Here is a 22,253-nt window from a genome sequence, read left to right as displayed (position 1 = left end):
GAAACCAATATCCAAAATGATGGCAACAAGTCTGTATAATGATGAAGTGGGGTCAGAAACAGGAGTGTCAAGACTTGTTTTGTAAAGGGAGTGTAGTAAAGTGAGAGGTATAGAATAAAGTTTGGTTCTAATGTGATGAAGTCCAAGAGGTTTTTGTGTGAAAGGAAGGAGACCATCTATGGAGACATCATGTAACTTAGGTGACGTATAGTGACGATGGCCATGACTCCTTTCCCGCCTTGGATTTTTGTCAAATAAATTCATCACATTTATGCTATTGTTATATTGGGTTGAAAGGTTTCCTATACTTTTGATGTTGTCATTGCATCCGTAAGGTATTGCAGTACCTAGTCTGCGTATCCAGTACTCCTCTCTTTCCCTACGATAGTTTTTACTTAGAACGGGACTGTTCGTAGGATGGTAATTTTTTTTCTAAAATACGAACTTTCATGGAGAGGATTGAATGATCTTGTTGATTAAAGTGTTTATAAATTGTCGGGAATTTGGTGGTGTTAATTCCCGAACGATGACCGCATATTCTTTTATTTAATCGTTCTTGCGTTTCTCCGACATATATTAAACCACATAAGTTGCATTCTAATCCATATATTAAGATTGTTGATTTGCAACTTAAGTCATCGTGACTTCTTGTACGGAAGGTTTTGTTTGTATAAAAGCATTTAAATGGCGAAACATGTAAGAGAACACGCATAATAGCTCAAGTTTGGAAACAGAATTATTTAATGATATTTTTGATGATTAAAAAAAATCCCGGTCCCAAGATTCTGTAGTTCAAGTCGGAAAACATTGCCCTTCCGTCCCAACTCATTCCGGATATTACACAATTTTTGTAAATAGAAATGGAACTTGTTTCTTTCCGGTAACAGAAATGTTGCCACGTTCTTTAAGGAGATACCGTTTTAAATGGAAATACTTAGCATTTTTGTCTCTTTTATTAGTGGCAGCTTATATAATATTTCACAAAAACCAATTTCTACGCATTGAAGGCGATGAAGTGCTAGCATTTCGCAAAAAGCGGTATCTGGATTATAAGAAATCCGAAAAATCAAGAACAGGACCGGGCGAAAATGGAAGGCCAGTTATTCTTGAAGGAGAGGAGAAGGCACTTGCAGAAAAACTTTATAAAAAAGAAGCATTTAATATTATTGCAAGTGACAAAATTTCATTACAACGATCCGTTCCTGATGTAAGAGATCCATCGTAAGTACTAATCCCTTTTAGTTTTGGGATTCAGTGTCCGGAGTTGTTTTCTGATTTTGTTTTCTCTACTTTCAATACCTTCAAGTCTTTCATAATTTTAATAACTCAAAATCTTAAAAATGAAGTTTTAATAAGGAGTATGCATTGGCCATATCAGTGGGCACCGTGAGCTTTACCGTACTTGTACAGTTATACTTGTACATTGAACCATCTGTGTGAGACTCACCAAAAGAAGTTAGAGAGGACATTAAAACACCTTAACTGGCTTAAGCACAAAAGGGGGGTTGGATGAAAATTTTTGTTCGCATGCACAATACTTTTATTTTTATTTCAGCAGCAAGCGAAAGTTATATTTTTATTTGAAAATTTGCTTTGTTTAATATTGAACACTACACATTTGTATGTTAGTCTTTAATCTGTTGTACATGTATATTAAGAGCAATTTCCTGTAAGGACAAAAAATAAGAAAAAAATTGGGAAACACGTGTCCAGTATTGCTTAATTTTACTGTATGAAGTCATCCTGGTATGAAAATGTGGAAAACAATAACACTTTTATTTTGGTAACCCTGCTGCCTTGGTAACTATCCAAGAAATTTAACTGCACTGCTGGAAAGGTCATCCCATGCCGTTTTCAATTGTTCTGTTTCCATGGAAACTATTACTGAATTTACTTAATAACTTAGTTCTGTAATAGTTAAGACCTACACTACATTTTAACCTCACATACAGGTTCATGTACATGTATTTGTCAGGATTTTAATATTTACTGCTGCTGAAATTTGTGGTCAAATAGAGTCTAAAAGTACAAATGTGCCCTTCAAAAATGGTTATTTTTGCAGATGTAAGAATGCTATTTTAAAATAATTTCAATTAGCAGCTACAAAAAATACACCTGTTGACAGGTACATGTAATACCTAAATATTACAAAATATAAACTTTACTCTATATTATACATGTAAGAGAAAAATAGGAGTTATTTTTTCTATTTTGAGAAAAATGACCTTGGTTATGGTTGGCATGGCAAAAAAGCAAAAATATGAAGTTTTAGATATTTTCTGTACCCAAATCTTTTAATCTTCAAATAAATATTTCATTTCCATAAAAAAGGTTAGTATGTAGTCAGGATGTACACAAGTACAATGTACATGTACCTTTAAAAACAATAAAAATATATCTTGTGGTGAAAAAAAAAGCGTCAAGGTTTTAAGAAAATTGCATGTTTACAAAAACAAGATTATGAAGATGACCTTTTAAATGACCTTGAAGTTTAAACTCTTACTTTTTTATGTTCTTTCGAATTCTTTTTCAATTATAGTTTTAACCTGTGTAATTAAAATGATTAACAGTATGAATTGAAATGCCCTGATGAAAAAAACAGTTAAAATTACTATTTTCTTGAAAATTACCATGGTTACCAAGTTTTTCTTCAAATTTCTCAAAATGAAAAAAATAGCACATTTCTCTTGTGCAAGGAAAGTTCTATCCACTTTTGGAAGTATACGCATATCTACGGGTACAATTTTGTACTGATTGATATTGAAAATTTCATAAAATAGGTTTTTGAAAATGAAAATAGTGACTATTTTTGGAGACAATTGTAGATGTTTTACATGTACATTCCCGAGCACACATGTATGTGAAGATGAGGATGTGACTACCTACTAAAACTAGTTGTATTATTATCATGGAGTTGTCAAACTAAAGCATGAATTTGTAATATCTGCCTTAATGTTTTCCATGGTAACTAGTGCACTGAAAACATCATAATTGTCCTTTTGGTTGTTAATGTAAATACTAAATGTTTGTTTCCATGGCAACAGTTTATGAGCAAAAATAAAGAATTCTGTTAATTTCTATGTTAATTTGTCACATACACTTATTTTACACGTAGTTATTCTAAAGACAAAAAAAAATGTATCTGAAAGTTTGAGGTTTCCACATGATTTTGATTCATATGGAGAATGTTTCTTAAGGATTCTGTGTCTTCATACATGTACATTTACAGACATGTATACTGTACATGTATATTTCCTATATTCATTTTGTATACATGTACATAAAAAAATTATATTGAAGTAACTTAAGATATTGATACCCTTGGTAACATATGTGAAGTTTATCCAAGAGGAACAATGAAGATATTTTATAATGTAGTTTTAATCAATGTCACTTTGTCTTAAAATATGAAGGCAAAATGTATGTAGCATCTGTAGACAGATTTAATCATTGTGTCAGGTTTTCTTAGAACAAAATACATTTTAAGTGTCAGTCTCTGTAAAAATCAGGCAGAGAGTGAAGCACGGTATGAAAAAAACACCCATTTTGATATTGACTATGAGAAGATCTTCCATATCATGTTGGTAGATGAAGCTGTTATTTCATCGAAATGCACTATAAATGAACATTTCAAGTGCAGATACATGTACATGTAACTCTGTCAAAAATCTTATTTTTCTTACATTCTTATGAAAATTTCTGAACAAATCCAGTGATGCAGAGATCAAATAGTGGCCTTCTCATATAGATAATTCATCCTTAAGAGAAACTTTATTGCTAGATCGGTTGGTTTTTGACATGCATGTTTCTGATTTTTCCCGTATGGCCTGATTCTTACAAATAATTACACTTACATTTGTAAATATCTTTTTCATTGATTTCCTTGTGTATTATAAACTACTTGTACATTGTATTTAAACTTATTTTAAAGAGCTTTATAGTCTATTGATACATGTAGGTTGGGCATCAAATACTTGAGTTTGTACTGATGTATATTGTATATGTAATCTACTGTCGACATGAATTTAATTTGCTCCACTCTCCATAGAAGATACAGCACATATTAGTGGAGTCCGAGTGTTTACAACTTTACAACCATCACAATTGAGTCACCATTTCAAATACATGTACATGTATATTGTATTTTTGTAGATAATAAATGTACATGTAAGGTTGTATGGTTTATCTTGTGATGATGTATTTGATGCTGTATATATTTTTGTAGATTGTTAATTTTTATGGTGTCTTGAAAATGAGCATATACATGTACTGTGCACTGTATATGTATTTTTGTGGTTTTGGAAAATATTAAGCATTAAATTACTTCACAAAAATGAATACCTTTTATAGTAAAAAAAAGTACTGAAATGCATAGGGTAAGTAAAATGTTGCTGTGAAGAGTTATAGCACATGTGAATGTTGCTGCTAACTATATTTTTATGATGGACACATGTTTGTAATAATTTTTAGGCTGGAATAGTTGAAATTTCTGAATTGATTATACCTATTAATCTCACTCTTTGCTGACCTCTTTGGACCAGTGGTGATTTTTAGTGAAATGTACCTCCACCTAGCAGTGCCTTTTGAGAATTCTGCACCAAATGTCCAGAGGAGATTTTTGAGTGATACATGTAGCATATCCATAAATACAGGCTCTTAAAAACCTCGCATGGTCCAGGAGCAAAAGAAATTTCATAATATGGGCACACTTAGATCTACATGTACATGTACTTAATATTACATTAAGTCACTGCATATATACCTTTCTTGTAACAAATTCCATTCTATAATCTTCATTGAACTTTCTGTGGGGTTCCTTAAAATAATGTTTCCACAATCATGAAAGCTTAAATCTGATTGGTGATAAGGAAGGTCATCAGAACAGAAAGTACATGTAGAATAGAGTTTTTCATATATCAGTATTCTCTCCAGGCCATTGCAGCACTGATTTCTTAGCACTGTGCTATCAGTAATTAATTTTAGTTAGAATGCACTATGGGCACTGTGCTAAAATTTTTTAGGAAGGCCATAAGAGCTGTTCTGTTGGTCTTCATGGACAGTATTCATATCTTATTATAAATGACTTGTGGTCTTCATCGGTATTCATTTATATATACATGTATATATAAACTTGTCATGTTTAGCATTATGAGTTTTCCTGAAATCTCACTTGTCTCTATTTCAATCTTCAAAAGGTCTTCATGAACAGTATATTTACCATGAACATTACATATATACTCTCACGGCTATTCCATCCATAACCTTACAGTCACCATGGACATTTGCATGTATGGTACATGTACATAAATTATTATGTGAGTTGAAACTTGTCACTGATTCATCTTTTCAAAATGAATTTATTTTTGTTTGTTTTTGTTTTTGTGTATGATCATAATGTTTTGAATGTATATGTTGTATACTTATATACATGTACCATGTTTACTGAATGTAAATCTCTGTAAAGAGGAAATAAAGATTATGATGACTGTAAATGGTGACCAGTCAATTTACTTTAAATTAGATTGACCAGCAGAGGGAAATTTCGCTAATAATTGAGTGTACTTAGTTTGATAACAGATATTTCCCAAGACTTATTCACATACATGTATATTAAAATCTGACTGGTGGATAATACATGTATCTGTTTTATTTCCAGATGTTCAAAAATTACATACCCAAAAGATCTACCAAAAGCTAGTGTTGTTATTATCTTTCATAATGAGGCATGGTCACCATTGTTACGGACAGCTCATAGCGTGGTTAACCGTTCTCCTCCGGAATATCTACACGAAGTAATTTTATTGGATGATTTTAGTGACAGGCGTAAGTTTATGAGCTGACAAGTTTGTGTCAGAGAACAAGATAGAAATGTGTCAAGTTTGATTATTTCCCTTTGTTTACACATGGAATTTGATATGTTAAGTTCATGTACATGTATGTAGATTATAAGAAATGTGTATAAAAATGATTTTTTCTTTCAAGTATTTGCCAAATTGGTTTAGATGACCATTGTAATCAAGTATATCCTAAAGAAGAGATGTACATACTTTTTTTCAACAACACCAGAGATGAGTCATAAATGACATTTATGAAAAAAAAGAGCAGATTTAATGGCAGTTTTGAAGTCAAGAAAAAAATACCACAATGTATCCAATAGGTTAAGAGGTGAAGTTCTGTCTAGATGTTATTCTGTTTACCAAACAACTTCACAATCCATTTGACATAAAGTCATCATTGGATGTTATTGATATTTTTAGTTTCACTGCAGTAGCCAGGGATATATACATGTATCAGGCAGTAAGAACAATGGGAAAATAATGAAGTTGACCCAGTTTTAAATGTTAATGCCAGCAGTGAGTGCATCTAAGTAGTGGCTGTTTTGTACTATTCAGTACATTAGTATTGCTAATATGCATTAGTATTTCTGTTATGATAAGTACATATATTGGTTATTTAGAAACTTATTTCTTTAAAAAAGTGAATTTTTAGTTAAATAAATTGTATGTGATTTAGCTTTATTTTGTTGTATTTAGCATTTCATATTTCTTCTACTCTATTCATTTTAAACATACAGCTGAGCTTGGAGACAAATTGAAAGAGTATGTAGCTAAAACATGGCCTGATGGAGTTGTAAAAATTGTACATACAAAAGAAAGAAGTGGATTGATAAGAGCTCGATTAGCAGGGGCCAAAGCAGCGACTGGCGATGTGTTGATATTTTTAGATTCTCATTGTGAAGCCACAGAAATGTGGTAAGTAATGATTGCTGTGTTGATGTTTGCGGTGCTACTCATTTATTTCTTTTCAATTTTGATTTATAATTCTATATTTTTATACATCATTATGGAATTTTGTATGTGTATATGATTTCTTTTATTATTGCTCTTTGTGAATAATAACCTGTTTCCTTAAAAGGTCTGGGTAGATATCAATAATGATTAATACTTGCCAATACAGTACATTTATATTCATATGAGTAGAGATTTACTACCTTTATTGTTTGACAAACTTACATGTAATTTCTAGACTTTTTTTAAGAAAAAGACTACAAACTATGGTAATTAAATGTTTGTTTAATTCATTTGTTCTGTAGCTCTTTCCCAAAACTCAGCAGAAATTTATCTTTGTTTTTGTAAGGTGTGAACAATATCAGCAAAGATTTAGAGTAAAAAGATGATTATTATATACCATGGAAAGGATATTTTATACCCATGTACATGTAGCTTGCCAAAACTTTCTTGGTAGTCTTGTGCCAGTATGGTAGCCTGCTCACTTTGTGAGTTCAACCTGTTAGGAGTCACACTAAAGATTTGAAAATTGGTAGTCATTTCTTCATTTCTTCTCCCTGAAACAAAACATGTACAATAAAGAAGCTAGAGTTAAGACTGGTTGGCTGCAATCAGAATAAAGAGTGGGATGACATGTCTTCATGTTTGAGTGGGATGACATGTCTTCATGTAAGGTGTTGTTTCTGTGAGCTAGCACAATAAAAATGTGGGTCTGTGTGACTGTTACAAAGCAGGGTCTGTTTGATTGGTCAAACTTTATTTTCCTGAAATGCATGAAAGAAAGATCTGTCATAGGACACTTTAAAGCAATAATTGATGATCAGTTATTATAAAGCTAGCCTATATGTTCTTTTTCAGGTTCATTTCAGTTGAACTGATATGAGGAAAGTGTCAGTGAAAATAAACAATTTCAATTCTTTTGGTTATGAAAGTTTATAGTAATCCACTGAATTGTTTTGGAAATTGTAGATTTTGGATCAAACTTGGTTGAGTTTTGGGAAAGGGTAATGAATTAAAAAATCTGTAGAATATTGTATCTAGTTTACTAATAAAAACATAGAAAAAATAATGTAAAATAATGTTTCTGTCTTATGAATAGATCTACATGTATTATAAATGAATTTGAAATTTAATTTATACACTAACTGCTAACATGGAAATAATTAGGGGTGATTTTTTTGGAATTTGCTGTGTTAAACTTTTCATGTTGGTGTGAATATCACAGTCAGATTGTATAATGTCTTATACAAATCAAAAAGTGAAATTTTTGGGTTTGGGTTATTTTAGTGGATACCCATTTGCTACTTGAGGGTGAAGTAGCTAAAAATGACCTAAAAACAAAAGTTTCCATGTTTACAATATCTTCCTTTAGGTTAGAGCCACTTCTTGCCAGAATTAAAGAAGATCGAACAGCAATTTTATGTCCTCAAATCGATAATATTGACAAAATGTCCTTGCAATATGGTGGCACGGGAAGCAGCAGTGTAGGTGGCTTTTGGTGGAGTTTACATTTCTCATGGCGTCCCATCCCAAAACGCGAGCGAGACAGACGAAAATCCTCGACTGATCCCATTAGGTAACTTGATCACATCAATGATCGAGTAAAGAGCTATTTTGCTGGCATGGTTTTGTAGGTGATGGTATTATATTTACCTGTCATGGTATCATTCAGACATTTTGTTACAATGTTCCATTATTACTAACTTAAATTTCTTAATGCTTGCAGATATTGAGCTGAACTCATATCATTCCAGTGTTTTTTTTTTGTGTGTTTTTTTTTTATTATGAACTGGGAATAGGTACCTTTAACTAAAATGTTACTATTTATTTACCCTTTACAGGATCTTGTGTATTGCAGTATTGTAAATATGTGTATCAGTCAACTTCAGTTTGAAATCATTAAACCATAAATTAATCCAATATACAGTAGCTACATTGTACATTCTACCTTGTACTCGGTCAGGGTATATCTAAATGTACATGACAACAGGAATTACTTGTACAGGGTTCTCAGTAGACAACAATGTATCTAGTTGTCCAGATTGGCTTGAAATTGTTTTTTTGACAACAGAATGCTCCCAAATGTTTGGTACTACATGTACATGTATTATAACCACTACTCTTTTTGATGGCCTATGAAAACTACATGTAGCATTGCGTGTAAATAAGGTACATGTATGTATCTTGGTAAACACATAAGGTTTTAGATGTACATGTAATATTTAATTGTGAAAAGTTTATCACACATACCATATTTTTTTAACTTAAAGTGATGAGGATTATTAGCCAAATGGTTGAATTTTGTCCAAAATCAATGAAAAAAACATACAAAAATGTAGCTTATGATAAATTTGCCAAAAAAGTTAAAGGTCAGAGATCCATTCTACTTAAAGTATACATGTACATGTATAATGTATATACATGTAGGTAGAATTTATATCATATCATCATTTATTCCCAACCAGATTTACCTGTCTACGTAATATCATGAATCCATATGGACTGACTGGCTGACTGGAATTAATGAATTATAGTTGTTGCTGTAGATTTTTGCTTTGTTAAGTCATAAAAGACCAACATGCACGGTCTAACATGCTCTGGCCCAACTGGCAGATGTGGCTCTAACCTTCCTCTTGTTTTTATGCATCTTTACTGTAGTTATTACCTTTTTTCTCACTTTTCTTAAATAGTGGTTGCTGTAATTTTTATGATTATTAGAATCAAGTTATTTATTGCATGCATGTTTTTTATAACTCTTTCCTCCTTTTCTTATGCTTCCCTACCATTCAACAGGCTTGAGCCTATTCTAGCTCGGATAAAGGAGGACCGACGAAACGTTGTGTGTCCTATTGTAGATGCGGTTATGGCAGAAACTTTAGAATATTCTCGTAATGGTGGTTATCAGGTTGGGGGGTTTTCCTGGAGCTTACATTTTACCTGGCGCAATGTACCTGACAGAGATAAGAAGTCAAGGCAATACACAGATCCTGTAGGGTAAATTTTGTAGTATGGGATATTCCATTGTAGCATGTAGGGGATAAGGGTAGAATTGTTGGCTGTTCCATTATATCTTATATGGGACAAGTGATGGCAGGATAAAAATTCATTTTTGTACACTAACTCTTGTGCATGAAGGGCATGGTGTTAAGAAAAAAATGTTTACTCTAATATGTATCCTTAATTATGGTGTTTTTTTTAATGCAGCAAGGAAAATAATGTAACCACAGATTATTTGTGTATTGAGCGTAACAGCTTTGTTTTTCATTTGAGCAGGATCAGTTTAACTACTTTATTCAAACTGCATCTCATTGCTAAGTTCAAAAAGGTCAAGCAACAAAAGTTGGTTGGTAGTTTTAAACTGTACTTGAATTCTTTAAGTATGAGTATAACCAAGCAAACAGAGTCAGTCTTTCAGTTTGTTTGTCTGTCCATCAAAATTTCCATCTGTGTACATTGTTAGTGCATTTCCATCTAAAATGGTCAATGGATTATGATGATATTGTTTATAAGGATTGGATATCATATGTTGATGTGCATAAAGGGCATTGAAAGCCATTAATTATTAGCCTCCACTCAATGACTGGTGGAATCACCCTGTTCAAGGGTGTTGGTTTGTCATTCAGTCAGTGTGTCTTGATTTCAAATTTTGCATGTGACTTTATATAGATGAGCCGTACATTGTAAGTAATTTTGGGTAGGGAATGCAGTGTCCCTCGAACGACCAGCAATCGTAACTACTCAGCCATTTCAGCTACACTAAAAATTAACCTTTTTTAGCTCACCTGGCCAATGGCCAGGTGAGCTATTGCCATCACTTGGCATCTGTAGTCGTCTGTCGTCGTCGTCCATTGTTGTCAACAATTTTTCAAAATTCGTCTCCTCTGAAACTGCTTGACCAATTGGAATCAAACTTGGTATGAATGTTCCTTGGGGTATCCTGCATGGAACTGATGTGGGGATTTTTGATCCGTCGAAAACATGGCAGGCATTACTAAAAATAGAACATAGGGGACAGACAGTAGTTTTTTGCATATATCTCCAAAAGGGTTAGGTTTAGCCAAATTCTGACATGGGATAAAAATGTTCAGCATGATGAGATCTATCTGCTGTCAAATTTTCATTTTATCTACTAAGCCATGTTGGAGTTATTGCCCTTTTTCAACGTTTTTTGCTATTTTTTATGTTATTTCTTTCAAAAATCTTCTCCTCTGACACAACTTGACCAAATTGGAACCAAACGTGGTATGAATGTTCCTTGGGATATCCTGTATAGAACTCAGGTGGGGATTTTTGATCCGTCAATAAACATGGCCACCATTACTAAAATAGAACATAGGGGTCAGACAGTAGTTTTTCGCATATATCTCCAAAGTGCTGAAGTGATCCTTATTTTTAAGACTTCAAAAGTCTTCAGGCATAAAATTTGTCAGATGCCTTCTGATAAGAGTTATTGCCCTTGACAGGGGAAAATGACAGGTTCTTCTTTTTTTACAGTTTTCAGCCAATGTCTTGAAAACTATGATAGATTTAGACTTTCATTTCCTGAAAGATCCTTATGATAAGTCCTATCAAAGTTTTCTTGAGTCAAAATTGTTGGACAACTTCTTGTTTAATTCATTGCCCTTGATAGGCAAAATTCAAACAGGTGAGCGCTTGTTCTTTTGTGTAACTAGAAAGGTTGAGGTGTTCCGATTGGCACGACAACCTGTGCAACTTCATTTTGTTGGTACATTGTGTCAAAGAAAAAGGCTGAGGTGTTCTGACTGGGATGATGACCTGTGCAACTTCATTTTGTTGGTACATCATGTCAAAGTAGAACTACATTTTAAAACAGTAATCTACTCACTGTTCTTGTTATACCACAGACAATGAACTTGTCAAGTTGTTTAATCAGATAGAATTGAGTCGGATCAATTGGTCAGTTAGTTTTAAAGAACTCATAATGTGAACAAATCTTGTGAGTCTTACAGAGTTGAATGTTTATGAAGGAATAACTACTTAATTAGGGCTGACATGTGAACAAATTTCTAAATACTTGTAATTAGCATAACAAGATTAGAAACAAACAGTTTTATAGTGAATTTACAGAGATACTTGAAAATTCAAATGCTACACTATTACAATATTAAAAAAACATATAATGGTACAATGTTTGCAAATCAGATGAAAAAAGGTATGTGTTACATTGCAGCATGTTTATAAAAAAGTGCAGTTATAATAGTAATTTTCTTATCATTTTTAAATTGTGCTTTTTGTTGGTAAAGGTACTGAAACTTTAGATATATCATTATGTAAATTTTCAATGTGAATTTATCTAGATCACCAACCATGGCAGGTGGATTATTTGCAGCTGACAGAAAGTATTTCTTCGAGATCGGAGCATATGATCCAGGAATGGATGTGTGGGGTGGAGAAAATTTAGAGATTTCATTCAGGGTAACTATAATATAAGATATACATGTATATAATGACCCACCTATGAACTTGGGGGCAAATAGAGTTTTTGCCAGGGTATCTGTTATGTCCATCTGTCTGTCTGTCTGTCTGGACTTGGGTTGATGTTCATGTTGAAGATTTTTTTTTTCACTAATATGGACTACCCAATATGACAAAAGGCCACTATCTCTTAAAGATATTTCCTCTTTCATTAGACAGAATTTAGGTAAACAAAAATTGGTTTATATTACTTTTAAAGGGCAGTACAGAGGGTATTTTTCTGCAAATAGTTTACACTTCTGGATCACCTGAGCTTACCTCTTATTTTAAATAGGATGTGTGGTGCTTGTTTTAATATAAATTCATTCCTTCCTTGGTGAATTGTCCATGGATGTTTAATCTTTTGGAAGTGTGATTTCTACTCTTTTGATACAAATATTCATACATGTATTTACAGAAACATACAAAATTATTTGCCATTTAAAATTCTGAAGATATGGGAGTCATTAATTATTTTCAATTTTGACAATAAACATTAAGCTATAAGTTGATGATTATTAGGTCATTTTAGTATTTACCATAGATAACAGAAACTGGGAGGTGGTTCATGTAGCTCAGTAGAGCACTTAACTTAAAGCCATAAGATCTGACATGGTTGTAGGCTGAAGCTTGCAAGTTTCAAGGTATCAGTGAACCTACCATAGCTCCAAGAGCTTAATGGAATTTCATGCTTTTCTAAATCACAAAACATGACAGAAACAAACTTTATTAAACACTCCCAACCTAAACAGCTTATATTAACTTCTTTTCTTTGTGATTGTACCTTTATCAAGTGATATTAATCCAAATGTTGTTTTAATTGATTCTGATAAGACAAACAAATTGACTTTGTGATGTTGTAAAAATTGATAATTAAGATATAATATACTTGATTCAATCAAATTAATTGGTATTTCAATATTTGAAACAGCTGCAGGCAGTGATTCAATTTTTGCACACCTTTGTTCAAGTCTTAATTATACTAAAAGTTAAAGTCGAAATGAAGCAAGGGCGTTGTCCTTCTTGAAATCTTAATATTCTTTATAGAGATATAACTAAATGGAAGAATTTACCTAGAAGGCACACAAGTATATGTCTAATACTTCGTTTTAGTATTCAGGCATATAAAGGAGTTGGTCCAATAAGGGCAAAATTTTGTCTCTAAGTCAAAGCCTCATATCTTGACCTACACTTAGAAATTGATGGTAAAGGAAAACTATTGACCAAACTTTACGACATACGTGATGACTTTTCATTCAGAATTGTTAACTTTCCTTTCATCTGTGGCAACATCCCTTCGGCTCCTGTGAATGGAGTGTTCATATCACAACTCATATGTATGCCAGAGCTTGCCGAAACTACGCAGACTTTTTGTATTGCGCTAGAACTCTTAACAAATAGTTTTCTGGAACAGGGTTATGTTGCTACAAGATTGAAGTCATCACTACAGAAGTTTTATGGTCATCATCATGAACTCGTGGATCGTTATGGTGTATCCATCAGCACCATGAAAACTTATTCAGCGGGTCATAGTTTTCCTGTCCTCGTTTGTCTACCCTGGACTTGACTTTTTATGAGCAACTCGGCGGGTGTTTCTAGAAAAGCAGAGGATGCTTACCCTACCGGTGTACCTGGTCCATGCTCCCAGTTTTTAGTGGAGTCCGAGTTGCTCATTTACTTTTGTTACTTTGTATGTGTGGTTTTAGTTGCTTTGTGTTCTTTGTTGTGAATGTCTGTTTTCCATGTCTTGTCTTTGTCCCTGGATTACATTCTTTTGATTACCGCTATAACCTTGGTCCCCTTGATTACTCTTTCAAAGTCTACCTGAAGAAAATTTAATGAAGTTTCTCAAACTGTTTAATGTATTGATTCAATGGGTTTATGATAATTACTTTGGTGCTAAATAAAAGTAAGAAGCAGAAATAGATGGGTCAGTGCACTCGTTTATTAGATATAGGCCTTTAAAATTTGGGCGTGAAAAGGATTTTTCTAGATTATGCATAGGTTTTGTCTTAATTAGTAGGTTTTATCTATTAAAAACAAGGACGAAATATCAAGGATTTCATAAAAACTTCCCAAATATAATTTTAAGATGTATTTAAGGAAACTATGAAAAGAAAAGTGGGGGTCATGGGGCAAAAAATATTTTTGCTATGAAATGGATCAAAATCAGAGGAGTCTGAAAATCTGACAAAAAATGGCTGAACATTACTGGCAAACATCCTTAACTTCACAAAAATGGCTGAACATTACTGGCAAACATCCTTAACTTCACAAAAATGGCTGAACATTACCAGCAAACATCCTTAACTTCAAAGATGTTAAGATAATGGATATTCGTCTCCCATGAACACTCTCCCTTGTTTTCAAGTTCAAATGAAGACTACAGATTTAATGAATCTTGTTTTCTATAAGTTGATAATATTTTGTTTCAGGTTTGGATGTGTGGTGGGAAGCTAGAGTTTATACCCTGTTCAAGAGTTGGCCATATATTCAGGGCCAGTCATCCATATACATTCCCAGGTAATCACATGTAGAAATCTTATTACAAACTATAATGTAATCTACATTTCCAACATTGCATGAATGTAAAAAAATCAATATATAAAAACATGATAAATCTTAGCCTTTAGGGAGTATTAGTTTATATACATGCAATTTATTTTCTTCACAGAATTTCCTTGGATTTCATTGATATCACTAAGAATTTCAACTAATATCCAAGAACATAAATCTCATCTGACGAAACATGTTTTTACAGTCATTAGATGTGATTGTAGAACATAAGAATCAGAAAAAAATAAGACATACATTTGAATTAGACAATCTTTTACAAATGTTAACTTCTCTAATTTGATTTTTTTTTATCAAATAGGGAACAAGGATACTCATGGTATAAATTCTATGAGATTAGCAGAGGTTTGGATGGATGAATACAAAAGGTTGTTTTATTCACACAGAAGAGAACTTTTGGTAATTTTCAACTAATTGTTATTTGCCATTTCTTTATTGAATTTATGGCATGAAGTTTCACTGCTTTTCTAATGAGGTACATGCAGTTTGTGCCATTAGCCACTAGCTTGATACCTGAGTCTACTAAAATCAGAGTCAGGCTAGTAGAATATTTTTCATAGCTTAAGCTAACCCGATAGGGTATCTAACATTTTTAGCTTTATAGCATTGAAAGCTGCCAAATGATAACTTAGAGATAACAAACATCAAATTCAATCAACTTGAACATGAAAGTATGAAGAAACTTGTAAACAACACTTTCTAACTGATGTGGTCACTGTTACACTCTTTCTGATTATGATTATGAGGAATAAAATGAAATGGTTTTATAAAATTTTAACTTTTTCATTGTGGGATAGTTGATTTTAGTTGGAACTATTAATTTTTTGGTAGCGCTAGCCCCCAGGGCTATTCGGTCGAAAAGTTTCGACGAAAAATATCTTCGCCAGTTAGGACATGTTCATTGTATTTGATATGATATTTGGTAAACAGGTAATGGTTTGTACTATGTGTGCGACTCTACTCTAAACCTTTCAACTTCCTGTTAACCAGATATCTTTGTCTGAATCATAAAATTGCAAGCAGAAAAAAGAAAGGATATGGTGAAATACAACAAATGCATGTATAACCTAAGTACGAAATATACTTCAGAGATCACTGAAAGGTCTTCAACAGGTGTAAATGCACCTTTTAGTAAGGTTTTTGTCCTATTTACACATTTTTAAGTAGTCCATATTCTATTTCTAATTTTATGCAACTTACACTACAGCTAACGATTATTTTGACGATGCCACTCGCCCACGGTGGACAAATCATGTTGTTCACACTTTGCCCACCCTTAATGCCCACATTGGACAAACGTCCACGTGCCCACCGTGTCAGGTGGACCATGCCCACGGTATCCGGTGGATGCGTGATAACCTGTTGATTGGATTTAATTCATGATCGGCAATTTTATTACAATGTTAAACGGTTGACAAATAAAAGAGCAATGTGTCGATCATTACCTTGTGTTACCAGGTGTTTACTTAGAAATTAATATAATTAGGTTTTTAAGGAATTAAATGCTTTAAACTCTAGGTTTTTTTTTTGTTTTTTTTTAGTTTTTTTTATTTATTTTATTTATAACGGCCCACATCGTACTTAAGTCTATCGTTATTTAGTACCATCGAAATGTAAACCTAGATTAATCGGAAACCAAAGTTGATATACCCGGTAATTTTTAAAGAAATTCATAAGACCATAATTTTATCATTTCCAGTTGCTAAATGTATCATGTAATAATATTGTACGCCTGGCCTGTCACCAGATTGTTACAAATTACGATGTTCAAGAAAATCGAGTATTTGCGAACTCCTTATTTTACTGACAACCTATTTAATGCAGTTGTATTTTCTTAGTGAAAGAACGTGCAACTTTAACTTACGGTCTATAAATAACCAATATCGGTATCGTGTCATTTCAGCAAAATTTGAAAGCGTGAAGCATCGTTGGAAGATAATATACGATCCAGAATTATTGAACCGCGTAGTTCAGGAGTTTTCAAATTGTAACAGATTTAACCGCGAATTATCCGAGCACACGTCAGCCAAATATAGTGATGGGTGAAAATTTCCCCTCTTAAGTTGAATATGCAGTTAGTTCTTTTAGATTTTAGCGCACCATAGACAATTGAACGACTTATTTCTTCCATTTTTTTTTCTTCACTTAGTTCAACAATTTTGACTACGATTAGTTCTGTTATTATAAAATAACAGTAGCGTACAAATTGTAAATTAAAATGTTTCAAGAAAATCGAGTACTTGCGAACTATTCATTTACTGACGGGTTTCTTACGTAATAATTCTAAAAAAAGAACAAAGTATTTTAAACCAATAATTGTAAAAATGCTTTGAGTGTGTCAATTTCTTATGCAAGTTTGATAAAAGCCTTTGTAATATGGTCGACCAATCAGTGTGTTTCACGTTTATCAAAAGGTGTGTCCCCGTGTTTTGAGCATGGTATGAGGTAAATTGACATTTCGTTGACACGGCAACAATTATCGATCGACGAACAACGTGCATTATTTGCATGGATTGATTGGTTGTTGGGGTTTAACGCCCGAGCAGCAATATTTCAGCTATATTCAGGCTAGGTTCCTGAGCACTATTTAGTCGCCTTTTACGACAAGCTTAGCGTTGCTGCAGGCCTACTCTTTTGACACCCGGACCTGCACGGGGCTTATTTGCATAGATAATAAGAAGAGTAATAATACATGAAAGTATTTAAAATTCGACGCCGTCATTCAAAAAACATGTAACTTTAAGAGACATATAGAAATATAAAATAATGTTCTCTTAAATTTTTCATAACCGTTGACGTTAAATCATAACTTTTCATTTTACGAGTCAGACTTTTTAATTAAAATTTATTTACATGTAATTCCCGAAAATCATCGCATATCAAGTTATTTATCAAAATGCATTTCGAAAATGGATTTCTTTTAAAGTGATTTATTTTGAAATCCCGTAATTTTTTCAGAATCTTCTGAAACTTTATTCCAGAAACATTATAACTTTAATTTTCGAAATATCCATGGTTAATTTATGAATATACAAATTGGTGAATGCCACAAGGGCCATCGTATATTTATTTCAATAATTGAATGTTCATTGATCTTGTAAAATTATGCTCAATACAAGTATTTTTTTTTTACTAAACGTAGTAATCTTTTAAAGTATTTGTGATTTTCAGATCATAGCCACCTAGAAATAAAATTAATCAATGTGTTTACAACGTAAACTTAATTAGTCAAATCAGTATTATCCGCGTAATGTCACTACTTAATACCCGAGCGTGTGCCAATATACAGGAAGTGGTCGATTAACTGCTAATTAACGAGAAGGAATTGTTTGGTAATATTTAGATTAAAGAATAAAAAAAAACTAATTGAATGTTTTATGATAACAGAAGCGTATTAGGGACATCCAAAGTTTTATTTTTAAAACAAAATTTCGACATTTAAAATCCCTTGTAAAATATAAAATAGTGTTTGAATCCCCCAGATATAATCTGATAAAAAAAATTAAATCCTTCTGGTATGAATTTTACGACTAACTATATATAGAATAAATTATTCTCATTGGTATCTTTATTTACACTGGTGTACCGACTTATTTGGCCTTTTTTTTTTTCTGAAAATCTCCAATATATTTCAGTACTAAAACGGGACAAAAAATGAGTTTGAAAATTTCGTATATTTGCGTTATTTTGCCTTTCACTTGTAGTTGTTGAAATGGATACATATTAAATTATCATAGTTTAGAGTATTATTCAAATTTTAGCATATTTAAAATTCGTAACACAGGCCACAGTCGTTTCGATTTTATTTTTGAATTTCATGAAGGTTGCACTCATCGTATATCTCGTTTATTTTTTTTACGGTTGTTGACAAAAAAAGCAATTTTTTACTCCTCAGTCTTAGTACACACGTGCACGAAGGTCTAATCATGATTAAATCACCTACATGAATACGTCTTCAAAGGTACATGTAAGTGTCGTTTGCTAATAAGCGCCGGTTAACTGTCCAATTTCAGTTCACAATACTTTAAACCATACCCTCAATATTCCTATTATTTATTACCTGTCAATCAACGTTACTGCATCTTTATTTAGGACCACACCCTTGACATTTTATTTAATTGATTACCTGTCAATCAAAGATCCGAGATGGAGCACCTGTATCTTGAGCCACCACGAGAAATTCATAGCAACATAATACAGTGACGTAAAAGGGGATTTAATTGTAAATAGTTTCATCTTTCAAAGGGACTGCACATCCAATCTTAGCTGATTTTCTCTAAGAATTTTAAATATAAGTAAAAGGAGGATGCACTTTTTCCATCACATGGCCGTTAAAGTATTTTTCTCAGAATTCATCTTACAAGATTAGTTATTGTTTTCAAATTCATATGTTGAACTATTCAGTATTTCTGAATATATTCTAATCCAACAAGTAACACTTGATTAACGTTAAAACAAAATTTCTTCTATAACACAATTTATTTTTTGACAGTGATAGCGCTGCACTGTATTAAAACCTGCCGCTACCGTTAATTGATTAACTGTCAATTAAAGAGATCAAATGGCACATATCAAAGGTTACCACGATTTCCTGTATTTATTCCATTTGTCTACCTTAATCTGGCCCACAGGTAATTGATGACTGTCAATTATAAAGAAGCTCTATTGACACCTGTGAAATATTGTTACCGATAGCTCATACAATTAGATACGCTTCTTGTAATGCAACAGGACCGTAATATTTATTACGTAAGAATGAGTTTTAACTCCGATTCCAGTTAAAACGAAACAAGATTTAAAAGTGACCACCAGAATGCGTGGGCAGACCACGTGTCCACCATGGGCCGGCGGGAACGTGTCCAAGGGTGGACACAAATTGTCCATCATTGCCCACGCCCACCATGGGAAGATGGAATCGTCAAAATAGTCGTTAGCTGTAGTGTACTTTATTGTATAAGATATTCTATTCTAAAATTACCTTTCACAGTGGCTCATATGAAAGAAATACTTAGAAGCAATAGAGCATATGATGTGAGCAAAATAATGGGTAAAAGGTCAATAAAACATAGCTGTTTAGTTATAGGCTATACTTTACCTTCAACCCATACTCACTGGCATCGTACAGCAAGCACCTTTTTAATGACTTCAAAATATTTACAATGATTTAGTGATATTGCTGTTGTTGTTCAAAGCATACTTGCTGTGTTTATGTTTGCTCAAATTGTTTAGGGTTTAACCTCTGTGGTTGAATCAAGCTGCCCCAGGTTGCAATTAATAAGCTTTACTGTTGAAAGTAAGCAATTTGTACAGAACCAGCCTCTGATAGAGACCTTTACATACATGTATCATTTACAAATGTTGATTAAAAGTGATATTCTAATGGTTATACTTCTGACTTCAGACTGTAAAATGACATCCTTTATTTAAAATAAAAATAAAATCTCTATACAAAGACCTTTCTTTAAAATGGGGAAAAGAATAGAAAACTGACCCTTAAAGACACAAAATCTTTAAAACCATGTGAGATATTGCAATGAAATGAAAAAGCAAGCTGACCTCATAGAATCTGGTTTGTAATAGCTACAGTTTTTTCTTTGGGGGGGGGGAGGCAAAGTGCAACTTGCACAAATTTTGCACCACCGCTGTAAACATGGTGATTTGTTGGAATACATTTAAAAAAAAATAAGTTATGAAAATAAGGAGTTATTACCAGTAAATTATGAATTTAACTACAATGGAGTTTGAAGGAAAAAACACGTATCAGATAAAAAATTCAAATTTCTTCCCCTTTTATGTGTGTGTTTGTCCCAAAACTAGCATTTCTTATCACTTGAAATTTTTTTAATGTTTTTATAGGGTCAAGATTGTGGTGATCTTTCAGAAAGGAAAGCTCTCAGGGAAAGATTACAATGTAAAAGTTTCCGTTGGTATTTAGAAAATGTCTATCCTGAGAAGTTTGTTCCAGATGAAAATGTCTATGCTTGGGGAATGGTATGTAAAACTAGTATAGTACATTTTAAACCCATCTGTACTGAACTCATTAAAAGACATGATTTTTGCTGACTTTAAGGAGGGTGACCAAGGCTTAGGGACACAACTCTTAAAAGTAATTGGAGATGTTTGTATTCAGCATTTTACATCAATCTCATGTAAGCATCTAAGTAACTTGGATTGATTTCATTCTGTTTCAAATGGAAGCTTGATATGATTTGGTGAAATTGAATATGATACACACATATCACTGATTTCAAGAGTTATGTTGCCTACTCTAGGTCTACTTCCTTAAAGTGGAATTCATGACTTTACTCAATCTCCCACACAGACCCATAAATGCTTCCTGATATATATGTATCACTCCCCTAGCTTATAGGCTGTGCTATACACAATGTGAAAAAATTCACAGGGCATGAGCACTACTCATTACAATCATAGGTGTTAATTCTCCCTTTTTTTGCAGAAGTCTCCTGTGCGGGAGGCATCAATCTCCTGGTTCTAAGAATATTCCATAAAATCCTCCCATAATTGAATTTATCAAAAATTTCTAAATTTTTGTCCGCCATTTTTGTTTATGTCAACAACCGGGTGGATCACCAAAGCGCTTGGAACAGCTGATCAACGTAAGAGTCTCTCTAGAATTATTTTCGTTCATATTGACAAATATTTCGAATGGATAGTTATGTCAAGATTTGATGAACTTAGTGGCCGAACACAACTTGACATTCCGTGTGGCTTATTATTTCACTGACTTTCTGAGTAAAAAAACATTCCCTGACAATAACATTGCAGAGAAATTTTGATGTAAAAGGACTAAATGCACCCAAAGGATAAAGCAGGTTATCGTACCAAGTCTTGAGGCTACAAATGTACAGTGATTGAAAACTGTAAACAGAAACCTTTCAGTATTTTATGTGATGAAAGCAACGGTAGGGGTGCCAAAAAGTTCTTTGCTACTCTTGTTCTCATTACTAAAGATGGAAGCAGGTCCATCAAAACCAGTTTAATTGACATGCCAGTGATGAACATTGGAACAGAGCAAAATCTATTTTATGCCATACCAAACATCACTTCTGTGAATACATGTATATTTCATTTTGTTGATTTATTTGTATACATCATGTATTTGTGGTTTTGAAAAAAAATATTAAAAGCATCTGTTTTATTTAATTTATAACATTTATAACAAAACAAAATATGTCGATAAATGTCTTCATGCAAAATCTCCTGCAGTTTTGTGATGGATTGCAGGTGATCTCCCACAATTACTAGGTTTACAGGTATGTTACAGTTGGTGTGTTTACAGTGTACACTACTAATTTGTAGGATTTAAAGGATATGGTTGAACTCTGAGTGTGGCAAAGGTGTAAAGTTTTAAATATGTCAGAGATTGGAATTTACTGTTAATATGAGGAAAACAAT

General features: G+C 32.9%; 1 protein-coding gene across 2 annotated transcripts in view; it reads left to right on the top strand.

The window, feature by feature from the left end:
- The first annotated feature begins 831 nt into the window (after positions 1-831).
- LOC148603645 (putative N-acetylgalactosaminyltransferase 9) overlaps positions 832-22,253 on the top strand; it is a 33,093-nt gene continuing 11,671 nt past the window's right edge. Inside the window, exons 1-8 of one of the 2 annotated variants that reach the window (XM_088551485.1) lie at positions 832-1,221; positions 5,657-5,823; positions 6,575-6,752; positions 9,582-9,782; positions 12,107-12,224; positions 14,699-14,786; positions 15,139-15,236; positions 20,694-20,828. In XM_088551485.1, the coding sequence (XP_088407611.1) occupies positions 890-1,221; positions 5,657-5,823; positions 6,575-6,752; positions 9,582-9,782; positions 12,107-12,224; positions 14,699-14,786; positions 15,139-15,236; positions 20,694-20,828 (1,317 nt within the window). In that variant the 5' untranslated portion in view covers positions 832-889. Of the gene's footprint in view, positions 1,222-5,656; positions 5,824-6,574; positions 6,753-8,160; positions 8,365-9,581; positions 9,783-12,106; positions 12,225-14,698; positions 14,787-15,138; positions 15,237-20,693; positions 20,829-22,253 lie in introns of both variants that reach the window. The other variant, XM_088551484.1, reaches the window with a different exon arrangement.

This window comes from Perna viridis, chromosome 11 (genome assembly GCF_037379345.1).
Source record: "Perna viridis isolate PV_CMFRI_1.1 ecotype Kerala chromosome 11, ASM3737934v1, whole genome shotgun sequence".
Taxonomy (NCBI): Eukaryota; Metazoa; Mollusca; class Bivalvia; order Mytilida; family Mytilidae; genus Perna; species Perna viridis.
Note: the sequence above shows the minus strand (reverse complement) of the source record. Positions and strands in the feature narration are given on the sequence as shown.